Below are 20167 nucleotides of genomic sequence, written 5' to 3' on the forward strand. Positions count from 1 at the left end.
GATTAAGTGTATGCAGAATTGTATTGAGACTAAGAAAACAGATACATCCCATGAAAATTTCCAAACTTCTCTAATAAATTTATTCAGAATATACTGAATGCTTCATACATCACAGCTGTGCACAGATTAAGGATTTACTGTTATTTTAAGCAGAATTCATCAGTATTTTTACTCATTTCAGATGAATAAACTTTTGTTGCATGTTTACATCTTCAGAGTGACTCTAGCACTGATTTCAAGTGTCTTACCTTGTTTCCACTGAAATGGAAGGCTAGGCACACAGGTAACAAAGAAGCAGGAAACACAAAAGACCAGTAAAGGCAATAAATGCTAACCTTCTTTTAGGATGGTCAACTTCTTTTACTGGGTTTCTCTAATGTTCCAGAAACTAGCTATGGCTTGTGTACAGCCCTTATTACTTGAAAGCACCAAATCTGGCCTACTTCCTTCTCTGCAACATTTGTGTCTAACCGTAAAAGCTCAAATAGTAGCAACAGATGGAATAGTTACAATCACTGGTATCTGCAGCAGATAGTGCTTTTACTCTACCATTCAGCATCCAGATGAAGAAACATTCTGTACTAACAGCTGCCTCATCTGTAAATCAAGAAAACTGATTATAGATGAGAAGAAAAGATGCCTTACAGATCTTCACAAGCAACCATGATGTAATTCCTGTGAATCTGCCCATCAACTGCAATAGAGAGAGAAGAACTGGCAAGAAAATGGCAATCTAGATGCATGCATTGGCTCCTCAACTTTATCAGAGCCCAAAATGCCTTTTCTCATATCAAATTGGCAAAAAAGGTCCCATTTCATTGCAAGATTATTCTGACACTACGACCTAAATCTGGTTTTAACGTACAAATGTTCTCTGTTGGGATTTCCAACAAAAGCGATGCTGAAGACAAAATGGGTTAGAAATAACTGAAGTTAGAAATAACTGAAAGTTGAACAGATACAATCACACTCATGCCAGTGTCGATATTTCACCTTTGCTGCACTCTCAGTATCAACTTATATTAGATATCTGATCTTCTATTACAAAGAACTCAATTCTCCACAGCTATACATCCTAAAAAAAAAAAAAAAAAAAAAAAAAAAAGGACAAAAATGAATCAGGAATAGTGTAATTAAAAGTTCTCAAAGTAAAATTCACAACACCAGAGAAAGATACAGTAGTCAGATGATGCATGGGGTATATTACTCCTGCAAAACTGATGAATGAACCAACATTTTGCCTTCTTTGCAATCTAATACAATCAAAGTCTGCTTTACACACACTTTTTCACTTAAAGATGCAAGAGTATTACTGCCATCCCACCTTCCACACATCCACAATAAATTTTTCTTTTAAAAGAAAGAAACTCGCATGGAAAGAAGAACAGGAAAATGACCTCTCCAGGACAACTAAAGTAAGTTTAATATTCAAATTAATCTCTGCTAATGAGAAAATAATTTGGTTTTCATGTGCAGTCTGAAAATAGAGGGTTTTAAAAAGGAAACCAGTGATTCTAATAAGTTACTGATTTAGATGTCGAATGGAAAGACATAAAACTATTATGGCACAACACAGCACAATCCAAAGCCTAGGGTATTACTGTCTGCATACCAGTAAGATTTCTTACAAGCTACATATTCCTCTTAGGGGAACACAATACTAACAGAGGAAACTTTGCCAACAATAACAGAAATGCTCCTAAAACTTCAAAGTGAAGAGAATTGGTACATTTTATAGGTTTTAGCCAAGCTGGCTAATGAACTGAAGATCTGGAAATGAAGTTACATGATTACAATAGGTAGACATTTTCCCGCTTGTCAAATAAATTTCTGTAAACCTAGTATTATAACAATAACATAAAGGAATAGGTATTTCCGATACGAATATAAAGAGCCAACAGGCTGAAATGAACTGCTGCACAGGCCCAGGAACCCATACAGCAAAGTGATAAAACTTACCTAAAAAGGGCACATTAAAAAAAAAAAAAGTTAAGATTCACCCTTTATTATAAAATACAAAACACATTAAAAACATTAGCAGTGCAACAATCAAAGGTTACCGTCAATGATCTTTTTTGGAATTTTTTTTAAACCTTTCCTGTATTTCCTTTGCCCTCTTTACCCTGACAACACCCCATTCTACATAAAAAAAAAAACCCTCAAACAACCAACTCCTGTTGGTGATACACAAACTAAAAATAGGAAAGAAAAACAGGAATAATACAGCTTAAAAACCAGAATTATATCTTATTACAGGTACATTCTGACCTGCTTTGCAGAAACTGTTCCAGAGGCCAATCAAAAGTAAAGTCACTTCATACAATTATGCCTAATGAGCTGCTTTCCCTTCAAAGAAAAAATAGTTCTGAAAACCAAGGAGTACCTATATTCAGACCTTCTGAAAAGCGTAACCTTGTGAAGTTACCTGGTAACTTCAGTTAGCTTTAATCTCAGACCTCTGATGACTACTTTGTCACCTGCAAGACATTCAGAACTGCTCCAAAACCCACTTGCTACACTATAACAGACCTCAATTTTCAAATGCAAGTCAAGTACTGCAGTTATTCATGAAGTTACAGATCAACACATAAAGTTATTTAATCTCTCATCATTCTATTTGCTAATTAAAAGAGTTGCCTAGCCTTTTTTTAAACACAAAGCACTGCCTCCTGTGGTCTTCTAAGCAGCTGCAGTACCCTCACAGGAGAAAGGCATTTTTTTACTTTGTTTCTCAAGAACACGCAATGTGGAAGGGTTCCCAAAGTGTTGAACTCTCTATAATAAATCAAGACTCCTCATACAGTACAAATCACCCCAAAATTTCAACATGTTTTACAAATAGTGGTTTATCAATATTGGCCTTAACCTTAGAATATATCCAGATCAAAAAGTGAACACACCAAGAAGATGCTAAAAAACATAAACCTTGTTGTAGCTTACCCTTCAATATTAATATTCTTGCTTTTTAAAAACCAACAAAAAGCCAAACCCCCCATAAAATTAATGACACAATTTAAAACTTAAACTCTAAAAATTGTTTTTGGAATCTATCCATAGTCCGAACATGGAACCAATTACTCTTCACTATTGGAAAAGCAATCATTTAACCAAAGAAACAGAAATTGGAAGTCAACTGATTCCCAAAACCTAAAATAATTAGCTCTAAGCATTCCTTTTTCCAGCTGACATTTAAAAAAGCTCAGTACTTGGAAGCTCTCAGCTTTTTCTTGCGATACTTTGTTAATGTCAACACACCAAGATTACTAACTGTACGAGATCTAACCTGCAGGCTGCCTAGCAAGACTTAATGACTACAGATCAACATTTTCCCATGTATGCATCAAGTACATCTATGACACTGATACAGCTTTATTTCAGCATTTTCAATTCAGCAAAGTTTTCTCTCTTAAGTGAGAGGTACCTGATTTCTTGTTCTCATTCTTTCCCATAGGCCTTCACACAACACAACCAAATGTCATGCTCATTTCCATTGGTCACCCTGAGCATGTGTCGAGACAAGAAGTTGCCAAATTTTCTCTCAAATGATGTAAAATGAAATAAAATCACCACAACTGCCTGCTTCTCCTCTCTTCCTCTCCCACATGTACACTAACTCCTCCACAGTAAGAGGGTAAACTTTCACAGCTCACCACACCTAGGCAGCGTTCTTCACTGCACAGCTACTTCACTCTGACCCATGACTGCTCTTCACTTTGTGCTAGCTGTGGAGGAATCAAGTATTTCTACAGCAAAGACAATCCTACTGATCACTAGCAAAGGGCAGACAGCAATCACAAGATGGCCCAGAGGGCGTAAACATATGCCTTACAGAGAATGCTGTGTTTATCAATAGCCACCAACCAAGACCTAAGATCAGGCAAGGAGACCCTACAGGAGAAAATAAAAGTCTGCAAAAAGACACGCTTGCTTTTCAATCGAGATGCTTTGTTCAAATTAGAAGTTTGACATTACGAAGCAGAACCAGTGGCGTCAGCCTTATCCTAAAAGTTATCGACAACACAAAGGCAACTTCACTGCTAAATAAAGCTCATTAATTTAAACTATAGAATAATATTCAATGGCAATTCCTCTTCCTAAGCTTCTGGTCTTAAGTCTCAAGCAGCTCTCAAATTAAACTCCTTTTCTTCTTACGCGAGATGTCTCAAGATGCTTTCTTGTGGCCAACTTGTATAGTAATGTATTCTACTTTCTCTAAAAGACAGAAAATATCAACAATCACTTTGTTTCTGCAAGAAGTGTGTTCAAAGACTTCTATCTGAGCCTCTTTTTGGAGTATGGTCATTTCTGGCAAACAATCTTACAAAAACCCATAAATGCAACAGGACATGCCAGCTGTTTGCCAGATTCTGCTTTCCTATGCTTTGCACTGCTATGAACACAGTGAATCAGATTTAAGAATCTCACATCACACCTTTTTATTCCGCAAAGTAAGGAAAAGTAGTGAGCAGATTAAAATAGAAGACAAAGAGAGCGGAACTATGTTATCCTTTGCGAAACCAAACTATCAGTGCAACTAGGAAATTGTTGTAACTTGTCCCATCTTCTCCTCTCTTGGATAATCAGGATTCATGCTTTAAAATTCTGTTCATTCTTACAGGTTTCTCCTAACTTCTGATAAAGTATTCTAGACCTGATGCCATAAACATCTTTAGCAAAGATTCACAGTATCCGATTCGATTTCACAATTTTGGTATAAAAATTTAACATTTAGTTTTCAAAACTGTGAACATTTAAACTATAAAAAAACCTGAGGAGAGCTACAACTGACTGGAGATCAAATCTTAGTTTTGACTTGATCATCTTCCTATTTCACTCTAATTAAAGCACAGATCATCATCATCTCTGATTTTATCATTAGGAAGGCAATGGTCTATAACATTTAGTTACAAATTTGCAGTGATATAATTCTATCGCGAGGACATTTTGGAAATCAGCTATATTCAGTAAGTTTCATACACTTAGCTATCACTACCACAAAAGGTTGGGTGTTTCACTGGTTTTATACCTGTTACACATTGTAAAACACAATCATGCCTTTACACACAAATATTCCTTCTCAGGAAATGCAATTCTAAAAGATTGTTTCTAGGCTTCAAAAGACAGAGAAGAATCAGATTTACTTACTGGAAACAAAGGTTTTCCACAGTTTTATCTGTGGAAAAATGCGATTCCTCAACCACAAAATAAAGTAAAACACAAAACTGTTCACAAACAGGTTTCGAAAACCATGCCTTTTAAACCCATACATAAATAGGCTAAGGTATCAGTAAGTAGCACTGCAATGCTGAGAAAGAAAAACAGAAGTGTCTTTGATATTAGATGTAACTTTTGCATAGCTTGAGACTACTTAATCACAATGAAAGCCCTAATTTCCTTGTTATAATAGAGCAAAAAGACATAGTGCAACTCCATTACACTTAAACATCATTTCACCCACATTGAAAAGACAGGTGTGTATCAGCTAAGATTTAAGTACCAGCTCATCTGTCTTTCAGAATTAAGTATATTGTTAGCTCTTTAAGGGAAGAACATAGGTTTCCTGAATCTCACATTGTCAAAGTTAAGTTTACACAGCTAAAAATATGGTTTAAGGTCCTAAGCAAATATGTGTAAATGATCAAAACACAGACACCCACCGAGGTCCTTCTCTGCATACAGGAAAGGAGAGCTACTAAAAACGTTTCTGGCAGAACAATAGCAAACACTGGAAAAGCAACAGCTATCAATGACAGCACAACTAAAAAAACCCAACCCACTATTTCTGTCAAGATTTTGAGCAATAATGATAAACTGCACTGTAAGAACTCAAAATTAGAAAATATTTTCAAATAAATCATCCATGGAACCTCAATTTTGACTCTCAATACTAGGTCAGCGATCCCCTACCAGGTACTAGAAACATGGCACTTCAAAAGCTCAAATGAAGTTTTAACTATTGTCCTTGCATTTTGCTAAAGAAAGAATGCTCTTTTTAATGCAATTACAGCACAAAATGTGAGAGGGTATTGTAAAGTATGGCAATGCAGTTTTGCAGACTTATAATTGCAAAAAGATGTAAGAATTCTGTAAGAATTCTATCTTCCTCATTCTCCCCATAGAAGTGATTGCCATAACCGTGGCTTTAAACAAACTGGGTTTTTTTGTTGTTTTGGGTTTTTTTTGAGCACTTAAATACAATTTTTAAAGTATTCATAAACTATAAAGTCCTGTGTAGACAGTACTGAAAGCAATTTGCCAAGCAGCAAATTATTAGGCGAAGTTGTACATTTCTGCCATATGTTATTTTGAATCACATCATCTGCACTGAAAGAGTCAGAATAATTGCTTTGCAGATTTCCAAACAACTAACATGTCTAACACAGTCCATCCAAGATGCAATGCCAGCCCTAAGGAATGATTTTCTAGTTCTGGGGACTACAATCCAATCCTTCTGGCTGCCAGATAAATCAGGCTCAATCCCAGCTGCAGACAGGATCTTTTAGTAGCCCTAAGAGCCTGCCCCTCCCTATTTTAAAGGGCTGTAAATAGTAAAAACACACAACCAAACTTTTTTATATTGGAAAACACTGCAACATGAAAGAAATTTTTTACAAATGTGATGGAACATTGCACATCCACTGGTACCAATTTTGAAGCAACAGAAATTACCCAGTAATGATTATTTTTAAACATGGAGACAAGTCTGTTTTGAAAGGGAACAATGTATCAAAGTCACAAGCAAGTCACAGCATTAATGTGACAGGCAAAAATCAAATTTATGAGAAGCAATGAAAGAAGACAGGCAATAAAGGTAGAAGCATTACATTTTTACTTTACGAGTATTATGACAAGCTTAACTTGAATTAAAACGGATCTCTTGGATCTGTATGGTAGAGATCATTAGAAACTGAAGTCAGAAGTAAAAATTATTTCAGTATTTCGTTTGAGTTTGCGTTTCAAGACTTAGTACTGACACCACAACATATTAATTAACTGCATTATATCTGGAAACACTACAGTTGCAAAATTCAAAGGGTTAAGGTAAGTTAAGAGCACTTGCAATTTCATTCACATCCTGGCTGTGAGCTCATGCTGAATTTGTATTCAGTGAGAAGTTTCTACTAATGCTTGTCTCAGTCCAATTCTGAATTAACTCTGCACTCTTTCCCACCTCTGAGCAGACACCCCAAGGACTAAACACAGCAGAGACATGACTACAAGGAGTTGTGTCCAAGTTAATACAAAAGTCAAGCACTTTGGACGTGGTTTGTAACAAAATTTTGGCCTTCAGAGCTACCAAAAATTCTCAGTAACAAAGACTGTATACAAAGTTGTATGTAACTTTATTTATTAATCTGACAAGACTGTTCAGTAATTCAATAGACATGGATGGCTCACAGCACAGCTCAAGAAATGCAGCTTCTTTGCACTGCTTGACTTAAGCCTCAACAGGTTACATACCCACTACATCTGCCAGGTCCCTGGAAGTTCAGTAGAGATTCATCTGGTTGTGCTTTATCCTGCAGTCTGAAATTTAAGTAGCAGCTCATATGCCAAAACAGTTGGACAGCCTTATGTATTTTTTCAGCAGTGTGTATCTTTTGGATCCCACTGCATTAATATTTTAATAGTACTATCAGAACCTATGGTAAACGATCACCACATGCAGAAGGAATTCTCACTTAAATCCCACAACGGAAAAGATGCAACACCCACAACATGCTACCTTGTTTGTTTGACTTTAAGCACTATTTCTACACCGAAATACATTCAGTTCTTTGGAACAGAAATCTTACATCAAAAATTGACAGGGGCAGTTTGGTGCGGGTTTTTTCTTTTAATTTATAAAAGCCTAATTTTCCAAACCACAGTGTATCCAGCGGCTATGACTGAATATACACACACAAAAAGTAGCTGCTACTCATGCCTCAAAGTATCTTTGACAGGTGACGGACTTTACAATTATAGACACATATATATGCCTATAAATTCAGAAATACAAGCGGACTCAGCTGCATCTGGACAAGTCTGCAAGGTCAGCGTATGCCACAGGAACTCAAAGAATCTGTACTGCGGTTCACCCTCCAGGGTTTTACTGGGGAGTGAAAGCTTTAGATTACTGTTACAACTACAGAGTAAACTGCCCATAAATCAGATAGCAGAAGAATAATCAGAACTGCACTGAAATCTACCTGTTGATACCAAGTAGAACACTGCTTCTTAGGTAATTTATTGATTTTTTTGTAAATTCATCCTAAAAAAATAAGCATTCACCACTTCCTTAATCAAGAACAGGCACAGCAGCCATAAAAAGGTAAAGAAGAAAGAAATATTTATCACCTCTCCCTAAGACAGGTCTCACTTAAGAACAGAAGTACATCTCTCATCGCATCTTTTTCTTTTGGGTCTGTCAGAGCAATAAGGATAATATCCCTTATCAAAAACCCTAGCTGCTAAAAAGACATTTTAAAGCTACCTTCTCCTTAGAAACTTGAGAGTTTGGAAATAAGAATACTGTTAAGCAATGTATTTTATGTTAGCAACAGTCTGCAAAATAACGGTATTGGTTAGGTAGTTCACAGGAACATTGATTCTCCTTTTCAATTTTAATTCACAATACTCTTAACGTCTGAAACCTGCCTACCAGTTATCTTACATAGTTCAACTGCGGTAAAACAGAATCTTTAAATTTACTACTTTTACACTGATATCTGCTTTTCTACGTGTGAAAGTAGTATCTTGTAGGACAGCTAAAAGACAACAGGATTTAACTATTCAGTTAAAGCAAATACTAATGTTAAAAATAATCATTATTTATACACAAAAGTGTTCAAGAGACATCACGCGGATGCAAAGCAAAAGAATCAGTCTTCTCTAACTACAACCTCATTAAGTGGTTGTTAATTGCTGGTATTTACCGAGGCAGAAACTTCAGGTATTCTTTTTTGTGGGCCAAATAAAAGCAGAAGAAAACTAAACCTGGAAAATGTATGTGTTTGTGTGCGCCTGTGTGTAATCAATGCAAGAATAAAGGCAAACTTCTTTTGATGGGGAGCAACAAAGCTGTCAAACAAAGCTTTAAATGGTCCTTGCCGAACTTTAAGCCTGCAGTTGCAGTATCTTATATACATAGGCAAAACCCTCCCACACACATTCACCAACCCAGTTTCATTAATAACACAAATAATTATACTTTCAGTCTTGAATTCACTCACATAACCCAGGAGGACAATATGTGAATTAAAATCTTCTATAAAGATACTAATTTACCCTGCGCAGACAAAATTATTTTTTCAGCTGTGGAGTGAAAAGTCCAAATTAACTTTTAAATCTAAAGTGAGGCTGACAACAACTAATCCTCAGCAGTCAGAAGCAGTTACATGTCACTTCAAAACCACACGCCAGCAGTGTCTACCACTGCATATTCCTGGCATCAGCCTTAGAACACAGGTCTTTCTATCATCACGTACAGAGCAAAGAGACTTAAAATTTCTAGCAGGCATCTCACCTACTTAATAGTTGTATCTAGAGATTCTTCTAAGTATTGTAACTAACAACCTTTTGGATCAACGATTTTAACTTTTGTGGTGGAAAAATCCAGAATATTTTTTCCCTTTTGGAGGTAAAAGAAAGAATCTCTGATGAAAAAAAAGTTTTCCAGTAAATTTACATTCCTGCAGATGAAGACTTTGCTATTCTCAGCAGGAAGACAAACCAACCAACTTTGACGCAGACTGAACAGCAACCACCTGCCAGTCATTTCTGAATGAAGCACACAAAGTAACAATTCAAAAGATCCTTGAAATCAAAACGCAGCTTTCCTCCTGCTCAGACATGAACATCCACCAAAGGGTTATATTATTATGTAGCTATTTCAGATCTTCTACTGATTTAAAAGGAAAGATATTTTTACAGAAAGATGTCCTTTGTGTAGTAAAAAAAAACCCCACACCACTTTTTCCTGTACAGCAAATGCTGCTTATATTTGATACAGTTTTTCTTCTTTTTTAAAATTAGAATCATTCTTATTAACAGAGAACCACCACTCAGGTTTTATACTCTTATTTCACATTTTGAAAACTGAATCAGTTTGCCAGGACTGATAAATCAAATGTAAACCCCATGCAAACAAAAGACACTTCTGACTACAGTAGTTACTCCACCTGACATACAGAAATGACCTTCCCAAATGAAAGAAGTCCATCTTGAAAGGGTTATTTTTGGCCCAAGTTGTTTTCTACGTTCTAAACTGGAGGGGAACATGAAGAGTTTTTTGGATTACCTTTTAGCATCACCTGCAAAACTCCAGCTGTTATGGGACAGTGCCCCCTCCTTCTTCTTCCCTCTGTTAATTTAATGTTGCATACATTCATGAATAACTTCTCACAGTAGATGTTCAAACACTGGTATTGAAAAGAACTAAGTTAGGAACATTACTGTTACTAAATATCTGGTTTTATTAGGCCTTGACAATCCAATTTCAAAGTAAGTATACCTGTAGTCCTCTGGGCACAGTCCAGAAGGGCAACATGGTTTATTGAGTTAATAGCATGTTAGTCTAAGTAAAGTGCTGGACCACATTGTTTGTAAATACTTGAGCACTGCTTAAGAGAAAGCACAGCAATATTGTATCTTTTAATGATACCAAAACAGTAAGGAGTCCTGCAACTGCCTTTCAGAACCTCCTTTGTAGTTGCATGTAGTAAGAAGCACTTGAGGTTCACAGTTTTCAAAATTTCTAGGATGAGAATGATTTTCCCCTCTTTTAATACTAGAGCTGTGCAGAGAAAAAAAAAAAACAACACAAAACCCAACCAAACCCTTGTGCACTCATCTTGGACACTGAGAGGGCTGATGTCAGCTATTAAGACTGACTCTATCCGACAGAAAAATTCTCCAAGCAGCTTTCAAGGAACAGCCATATTTCACTTATGGATTCAAAGTTTCTTTTGTTTCCATAGTTTTAAGGCAAATTAAGTTAAATTCTAATTTTGCTGTGTTCCAAATTATTCTATTAAAAATCCAACCATTTAAAATCACTTCTTTTCAATTAGAATATTTTGGCTTAGCATCTTCAAAAAGCGCAAATTTGCATGTAAGTTGTCAGTAAAATTTAATTAAAAGCTATACCTAAAGCAAAAAAAAACCCCGTACCTAGTTGTTATCATTAGCATTATTTTATAGATGGTCATATGGATGTGAAATTACTTACCCACTGTGATGTAGCAGGGTAATTCAATCCCCAAGAAAAGATTAATTTCCCTGGTGTACAATTCAGTGTCATATACTAGTTGGCAACAGTGACTTCCTTAGTGTGTGACTGTTACCAATTACTAGAACACTTCACACAGAAGGTTTCAAACCTTGCAGTAGGATAAGCACGAAAGCGAACTCGTGGCCTCCACTCCAGAGCGCTGCTACCAAGCCAAACGTAGTGCCTCCTGCATGCCAAGTGCATGCCTGGGCACTCTTGTGGGAACAGCAGTCCCCAGCCGCCCTGGCCAACTGGGCGGCTGCAATGATCTGCTCACTTATCTTCAGAGCCTGAAACAGGACGCCACTACAAAGCTGTATATTAAACTGTAATTGAGAAACAGTCTGGGATAGAAACCAGATCCAATAGCCATGGATCGTTTCCGAGAGAGGGTCCTGAAGTCAGAGACTAATCTTTAAACTGTTATTTCAGACTCTGTTGAAGTTATGTTGGGAAAGCTCCTGATGAGAAGAAAATGGAAATAAAAGACTTCTATAATGGGTAGTTGTATGCCAAAAGATTGTACCAAATGATCTCAAGAAGACATTTGCTAACTTGAGGCAATTTTTGACGATGTTTTATGCATTGCCAGCTGCTTTCGAATGTAAAAATCATCTTAGAATCTGTCTGCTTTCAGATAATTAGGATATGAGACAACACACGAGGGAAGCAGTTGTAACAGGAATTCAATTTTCCTCTAATCCAGCATAGAATCTGTCAGGTTCTTTCCAGCACTCTGAGGAAAGAAGAATGGGTTCTTCACAGGAATTGTGTTTAACAGATTATGGTTAAATATAGTATATATTGCTTTCCAATATGAATGCTAGTTTAAGCTTCCCTCCCTACAGTTTTGGAAGTCAAGGAACAGTTTTTCAGCTGTTACTTTGTATAAAGTGGCACAAGAATTTAAGAACTGCATACAAACTTGTGGAGTATTGTAAAACAATTGTAAACGTTAGGTGAGCAGAAGGTATCTCTTTTCTGGAATTTCTCTCTGAAAATTGTACCCAGCAAAGAGGAATTTATCCAGTTCCCATTTCAGTAAGGTATCAAAGTAATTTTCTTTGGAAACAGCAAGTGTCAACAAGCGATTACAGCTGCTGTTACAGACCCCCTTGATCATCAAGACAGATCTATTTCTGATTCTAGGTTATAAACCTAACTTAAGAGAAACGTTATCTTTCATCTCAGTAGGCAGAGATGATTCTGTCACTTAACCCTTTAAAAGTAATCCATACCTTTATTAATAATGCTCACACTCCATATGGGCAATAAAGGTTTTTTGGACGAACATCAGTTTCTATGGGCAGAATGGGTGACCTACCCTGACCAGAGGGCCACTGACCAACAGACAACATTCTGACAAAACAGAATGAAGCAAAACAAACCACAGATGTGCAAGTGAACAACTGGAAGGTGATCTGCTCCAAGACTTCAAAGAAAAGATTATTCAGATGCTGACTTATTTTCCTAGCTACTTTTATCCCCCCATTCCTGCCCCAATCTCATGGTAGGATACAAGATTTGTTGTGTAACAGAAAAGGAACAGAGCCAAGGACATTCACAAAGAATATAAATGAAGATCCAGAAACAAACTCTTTGGTGGTCACACACTACTGCTAATTCAGCTCACTGTTAGCCTGTAAGCACCACCATTAGAATTACTGGAGTAGATTAATTCCAACAGCAAGATAAACGATGTACAAATGAACAAACGAGCAATTGAATTACTCCTTTTTTCCATTTGAACCAACCAGTTATTTAATATACATTACTGAAAACTGAAATTGCAAACTATGTTACAAGCTAGCAATAAGAAAGAAAGAGGACATTAAGATCTGAAACAGACACTATCTGCCAGTCCTGAAAGGAATGCCATTTTTAAGACTGTTTCTTTAGGGGTAAAAGGAAAAAAAATCAAACCCAACATTTAGAAATGTAGTCTAGGAGGGGGCTACAGGGGTGGCTTCTGTACTAGAACCTTCCCCTATGTTAATGCCAGCCAGCTCCAAGATGGACCCATTGCTGACCAAGGCCGAGCCCATCAGTCATGGTGGTAGTGTCTCTATGATAACATATTTAAAAAAGGAAAAAAAAAAAAAAGTTACTGAGGAAGAATTGCAGCCAGAGAGAGGAGTGAATATGTAAGTGAAACAACTTTGCAGACACCGAGGTCAGTGAAGAAGAAGGGGGAGGAGGTGCTCCAGGCACTGAAGCAGACTCCCCTGCAGCCCATGGTGAAGACCATGGTGAGGCAGGCTGTCCCCCTGCAGCCCATGAAGGTCCATGGTGGAGCAGAGATCCACCTGCAGTCCATAGAGGACCCCATGCCAGAGTAGACGGATGACCAAAGGAGTCTGTGACCCCATGGGAAGCCTGCTCTGTAGCAGAGTCCTGGCAGGACCTGTGGACCCATGGAGAGAGGAGCCCGTGCTGGAGCAGGTTTGCTGGCAGGACTTGTGACCCTGTGGGGGACCCACGCTGAAGCAGTTCATGAAGAACTGCAGCTCACGGTAAGGACTCGCATTGGAGAAGTTTGTGGAGGACCATCTCCTGTGAGAGGGACCCCACGCTGGAGCAGGGGAAGAGTGTGAGGAGTCCTGCCCCTGAGGAGGAAGGAGCGGCAGAAACGACATGTGACGAACTGACTCCCATTCCCCATCCCCCTGCACCGCTCGGCTATTATAACCACAGTTATAATAGCTTACAAATTTCTAACCATACTGAATTTATAAGCACTTGTCAGAAGCACAGAGCATGCTCAGGCAGAGAACTTTTCTTATTTAAATACAAACATATATGCTTTGATAGTTTAGGAATACTCAAATGAATATGGTGACAATCTTCAAAAATATTTGGAACTGTCGTGCTACCCAAGCAAACTAGCACATTTTTATTTTGCCCAAAAAGCACTTTCCCTTGTTCTATCAGATCTAGTCAACTAACTGAAACCACCAGGGCTACATTTGCAGGAGGGAAATACCTACTTGCAAAATGTTTCATGCTTGTTATGGACTTCACCATTAGAAGACGAATGATTTAATCAATTAACACAACACCCCACCACAAACATTATAGAGAATAACTTCTCACCTCGGAACCTGTTCCCTTGCCATGCCTCTCCCCTCCAGTTTAATGAAAAGAAAAGAAAAAAAATCAGCTCAAACTTATAATTTCTCTAAAAGTGTGAGGGAGACAGGAGGAAATACAGAAGAAGCATTATATTATAGGCAAACTGCCTCCGCTGCTCAAGAGGCTTCCCAAGCAATACTCATATTACTCTCATGCATAGTTAAAACTCCCCACAATTGCGACAGATTTGCTTTCGTTTAGATCCTCCTTTCCTGTCTCTCAATTCTTAAAGACACTTCGAAGAAGATCAAAAAGTTTGAAAGAAATGTAGTTGTTTAGTCTACAGAAGAGAAGATAGATGGGAGGTTTGGTCATGTTCTTCCACCGCAAAGGAAGTTCATATGCGAATAGGACTAAACTGTTCACCAGGTCTACTGCAAACAGCAGAAAGCAAGCAAGGCTTAATTTGGACTTTTGGAAAACTTCCGAGTAACAGACTGAAAAGGCTGCCTGTGGAGGTTGTGGAATATCCATCACTGGAAGGTTTTAAAAACAGGTTAGGCAAACATCTGTCAGAAGTGATTAAGGTACAATGGACAAGAATGAACCTGAGATCTTTTGCTCCTCTTCTGCTAAGGTTTTTTTATTAGATCCTGAGTTACAAAACAAATAATACTTCCCTTTTTTATATCCCTGCATTTTACTTAACTTTAAAACATGCATAGTAAAACCTACCCTTCTAATTGTGATATTTCCAGATATTCAAGCGTGATTCTTTGGGAGAACAAAACACATCAAAGATTTGCTAAGTGTGAAAGCAGGATAAATAAACGTAAAACACCAACTTATTAATTTTACACTTACTCTGAAGAAATTGACCTCTAACATCATAACGCACACAGTACTGTACTTTCTTGTTCTCTAAGGGAAAAGAAAATTGTGAAAACTAACTGGTGACTTACTGATCTGTGGTCACAAAGCCTAGTCAGTAAACCATTTCTCAGGTTTTGCTTAAAAGAATTTGGTTTAAAGGAAAGCACTTTTTCCCAAGCACAAAACCAACAACAACTATATATATACAGAGAGAGATAAAATCAAAACAATGAAAGCAGAAGGGTGCTTTGAGAAGCATCCAAATCTATTTGAAATCATACTAAATTATGAGTAAAGATGGCTTCTGCCACACCAGGAGGAAAAAATCCAGCCATCAAAGACTCCCCCCTGCCCCCACACTGTTTAATACTAACGCAACTGTGGAAATGAAAACTAAACATTGATCTCCTCCTCACCCCCACTATGACGGGAAATCTAACAAAGGAAATGTTTCTTGGTGATGGCATAAGAACCACACAGGTAACTGTTTAGAAGGAGAATAAACAGGGGTTTCTGGGGGTCTCTGCTAGACTGACATCATATAATTCATATCACTACAAGAAAGAAGAGATGCTATTTACTTTGCTCTCATCTCATGTTCCTAGCACCTGCCCTCTATGCTGACCCTTCAGTTTTGTCAGTGTTGTCTAGCATTTGACATTCTTTAGGTTTTTAGGAAACACTTACTTAGAAGAGCAAACATGAATGAATTCATTCACATGGCAGCTGTGCCATATAGCAACGTAATTATAATCAGAAAAGTTCAGAAATATTATTGTAGGTACCAGATTTGTCTTCCTGTACACTTGATCAATCCTTCTTACAACAACCGCTTTACATTATTTTCATTATATAGATATTTCCCCAGTACGTTTATGGGGACTTGCAGAGTAGGTGGGATTTGTAGGTACCCAAGAGCTCAATTTTTCTTTTTGCTCTTGATCTAGACACTTGGATAACATCCCCTATTTTATACCTCCACATCTTTTTTTTCCTTGCCAATTCAAGATCCACTCTTCATTCTGATGCCAGTATTTGAGCTCTTGTCCTTCAGAATGTACAAGCTACCTCTCCAACTTCTTAGAGCTTTTTCAGAAATGACCATAACAACATGACATCCATTAAATCATTTATTCTACTTTACTGTTTGGTAGGCAGGAGGGAAGCTGAGAAACTAGTACTTTTCTAATTTGATTCTACTGCTAATTAGTAAATATATACAGTGCAATAATTTTAGAAGTCATCTGCTGATTCAGAAAGAAGACACACAAATCACTACAGTTGATTATTACCTTATGTTATCTCTTACTATCTTACAATACAAACTAGCACAGTTCTATATTATAAAATGTGCTGTATAATAAAAGTATAGAAATATTTTGAGGCACTTTTACAGTATTTCCAGAAACTCTTTTTAAAGCTTCATGCTAACTAAAATGAGTGTACTGTATCTTGATATATTACAGACTAATAGAAAAGCAAAATTTTTTACTTTCTACTTTAGTTCCTAATTTAAGAAGCAACATCCCCTCACAACCCCCAAAGTCATGAAAAACCCGACCTCTATGGAGTTTACAGAAGAAAAAATCCCCAAAAGATCTAGAGATAATTTTGAAACACTGATCAAATTATTGTGATGACGTGTCACTTAATTAGGAATCCAGCGTGTCAAGCAAATAGCGCGAAATTTTGTTCATAAACATTACCGTTAAAAATATATATATTAATATTCTCTGAATGAGGACTCTCTTTTTCAAAAATGTGATTCTACCAAGGATATTAAGCAGGCAACTTTAGAAAGAACAAGAGCAGGAAAAGGGAGGAATGTGACCAATGCGCCTTGCATAACTGAGCATTACTCACACGACATTTTATAATTCTCTTTCCAGGAAAGCATAACATTGTGAAACTTCCAGGTCAGTAGAAAGTCAAAGACTCTAGTAGACTAGAAATCCTTCACTGATTTTCAGAAAGAATTTTAAGAAAATACCATGAATTGATTTAAAGGATTTTGCAAAGCATAAGAAGTTTTAGGGGGTCACTTGCTTCCCCCCATCATGGCATACAATTAACTTCATTGCCAGTCTTCTTGGATAACACATACAGTTGAAATAACAATAACGTATTAAATAGACTTCAGTCAAATATATGTAGGAGAAAAGCCATTACAGAGAACATCTCCTAAATCAAAAGGATGAAGGAATATCCACAGGCTGTTTGGCCATCCTTCAATAAAGAGGCCCTGGGTTAGCCTGCCATTGTTAAATTCATACTAAATTAGATTTATAATGATGTCAAAGCAAATTCATCATACCTTTCTGCATTAAACTTTCATTTTTCAGATTGTTTTCCCACTCACATATGCTTCATTATTAGAAGCAACAAGTCTTCAAGGCTCCAGGCAGCTCAAGAGTCCTACTATTTCCAAGCTGATGGACTGTTTTCAGATTTGCCCAAGTCTCATTTTTAGCAAATATCCTTTATCATTTGATGCCATTCTCTTCAGGCTGTCCACTACTTTCAGTCTGCGGAGTAAGAAGTTGTTTCCTTCTCTATTTACATTTAGAGGTGTAACAGAAACAAATCCATCTACAGCAATACATGGAAAAAATGCACAAGCTTCATTTTTACAACTGGAAAAAGACATTCCAGAGCCTAATTTTGCTGAAGACAGTTTCAAAAATCATTTTGACTTAAATCACTCTGCCTTCAACATCTTGCACCTTCGGGATTCTAGAATATCAGAACACCTAGAACATTAAAGCAACTCACAGATATATTTCTTAAATTTCTTTAAAGTAAAAATTACCATAACAAGAATATACTGTTAATTTGTGAGAAGGTGGGGAGAGTAACCAGCAAAGACCCTTGAGGCTAACTTAAAAAAACAAACAAACAAACAAAAAAACCCCAACCCCAAACCAACCAACCAACCAAAAAACCGCCCCAAACAAAAAATCCCTGCGGAGACGGGAGTTGGAGAATCCACAAAAGACTCAATATGAGTTATATCAGGAAACTCATTTTATTGTGCAGATGCACTTTCTTATATAGCATAATTTTCCAAAGTCATCATGACTTGCAGTTTTTCATAAACTCCAATTGTGCTATACATACATCAGTCATCTGCTTCTACCTATCACTTTACTATTAATACTAATGCATTCCGCCTCATACGGATGTTAGCTTCTAATTCTTCTATTCTGACCCTCAAGGTTGAAGCGTCCTTGAGGCCTACTATATTAGTTTAGACAAACTGTCCAACAGAGTTTTCCTTGTGCAGGCCCTCTAGCATTCCATGCCTGTTTTCAGTGAGCTACGCTCCCACAAATCCCCACTTTACCAACTATTTGATAAGAGTTGTCAAAGTTCTACCTGTTACTCATTGCTAAGGCCTTATTCGTTTTAATAATTCAGTTTTAAGACTTCGGTTTTATTTTACAGATTTTGGGCTTACTTTCCAACAGGTCTGCTAAATAACGTTATTATTATTTAAATACAACTACAGAATAATACAGTAAGCGAATTATAAGGGTATACAAAAATGGGATGCTATATCTAATCACACTGCCTCATCTGACTCCTCATCTGACTATAGATTTCATGTAACTATGCTGAATCGCAGAACAATTTGCAAAAAGCAATGACTGTATTAACATAATACTGCAAAATGAGTAATCCTTCCATTTTTTGCCATTTCTGTTTCTTTAACTCAGATTTTTTTTTCCCTTACTTTTGCCAGCTGCTAAACCCAGCACAAAACCACTTACTGGTCTACAGTACTTCAGTGACATTGCTGTATGCTGGTTATCTGTGGACTCATAACATAACCTAACAAGGAACAAATCATAAGTTCACCCCTGTTATCCAATCCACGTATCCCTGCACAGAATATGTTCTCTATGTTAAATCTTGCAAGTATCTCTACTGAGAACGGACCAAACACTTAGTCGTACTGTTTTTCACTCACTGAAGTCTATGCAAAAGCCTAACAAAATCATGTACCATTTACCAAAAGAGAGAAAACATCTACTTTTCAATCAGTAACAGCCGTTCCACAGCATAGTTCAGTAGTTACTCCGTGCCTGTACCTTCCAGGCTTTTACAGCATCTTCTTCAACAGCCTACCACTAGGCCACCTGCAAACTGTCGCTTCAGTCGACAGCATGAATAAAGCAACACAACTGATTTCAGAAGAACCACTCCACGTGCACGCTTCCTCCCCGCAAACTGCGGTGTCTGTATCTGTAATTCCACCCTACAGCTACAGCGCACACTAAATCCCCTACAGGAACTGAACAACAACGAACGTAACGCCGTTTTCTCCAGAGGCTCATCCCGCCCCTCCGCTGCAGGGCAATTCCCCTCAGAGGGACAGCAGCGGCCTCCCTACGACCGCCGCCGCAGCACATGGCCCGCAGGGGGCCCCCGCTCCAGCCGCACCCCCACCGCGCCCGCGACTCGGAGCAAACTGACAGAGCCCTGCCAGGCCCCGCCTGCCCGCCCCGCAGAGCTCAGCCCGGCCGGGAACCCCGGGGCACCAGACCGCCGTGACACAGCCCCTCAGCGGCGAGAGGCGACCGAACTAAGACACCCACGGGCACGCTGAGGGGACAAAGTCCGACCCCCCCGCGCTGGGACCCGGTCGCCCCCCCCCGGGCCCGCCGAGAGGGACTCACATGAACCGAGCCGCCTCCGCGCACCTCCACCCGCGGAGGGAAAAGGACCCTCTCGTCCGGGCTGCCCAAGCGGGCGCCTGAGGCTCACAAGTAGGCGCCGAGGAAAGCCTCTCTACCTGCAGCGAGCATTGCTTATACAGCCAAGGTGCTCAACACGGCTTTCTCAGAGTACTGGTGGAGCACACGCACACATACACGTGGAGGAGGAAGACTGTTAAACTCTCTTTTTTTTTTTAAGGCCCCCCCAAAAAAAGAAAGCTCAGGCATTCCGCAGGGCGCCTATATGTCA

General features: G+C 38.2%; 1 protein-coding gene across 2 annotated transcripts in view; it reads right to left on the minus strand.

Moving 5' to 3' along the window:
* The window catches only part of AIMP1 (aminoacyl tRNA synthetase complex interacting multifunctional protein 1), a 41553-nt gene extending 21638 nt beyond the window's left edge, over positions 1–19915 (minus strand). Inside the window, exon 1 of one of the 2 annotated variants that reach the window (XM_086464239.1) lies at positions 19879–19915. In XM_086464239.1, the coding sequence (XP_086320365.1) occupies positions 19879–19880 (2 nt within the window). In that variant the 5' untranslated portion in view covers positions 19881–19915. Of the gene's footprint in view, positions 1–17513; positions 17783–19878 lie in introns of those variants that run through there. The other variant, XM_086464240.1, reaches the window with a different exon arrangement.
* Positions 19916–20167: the final 252 nt, after the last annotated feature.

The sequence above is a fragment of the Leptosomus discolor genome, chromosome 4 (genome assembly GCF_034619465.1).
Source record: "Leptosomus discolor isolate bLepDis1 chromosome 4, bLepDis1.hap2, whole genome shotgun sequence".
NCBI lineage: Eukaryota > Metazoa > Chordata > Aves > Leptosomiformes > Leptosomidae > Leptosomus > Leptosomus discolor.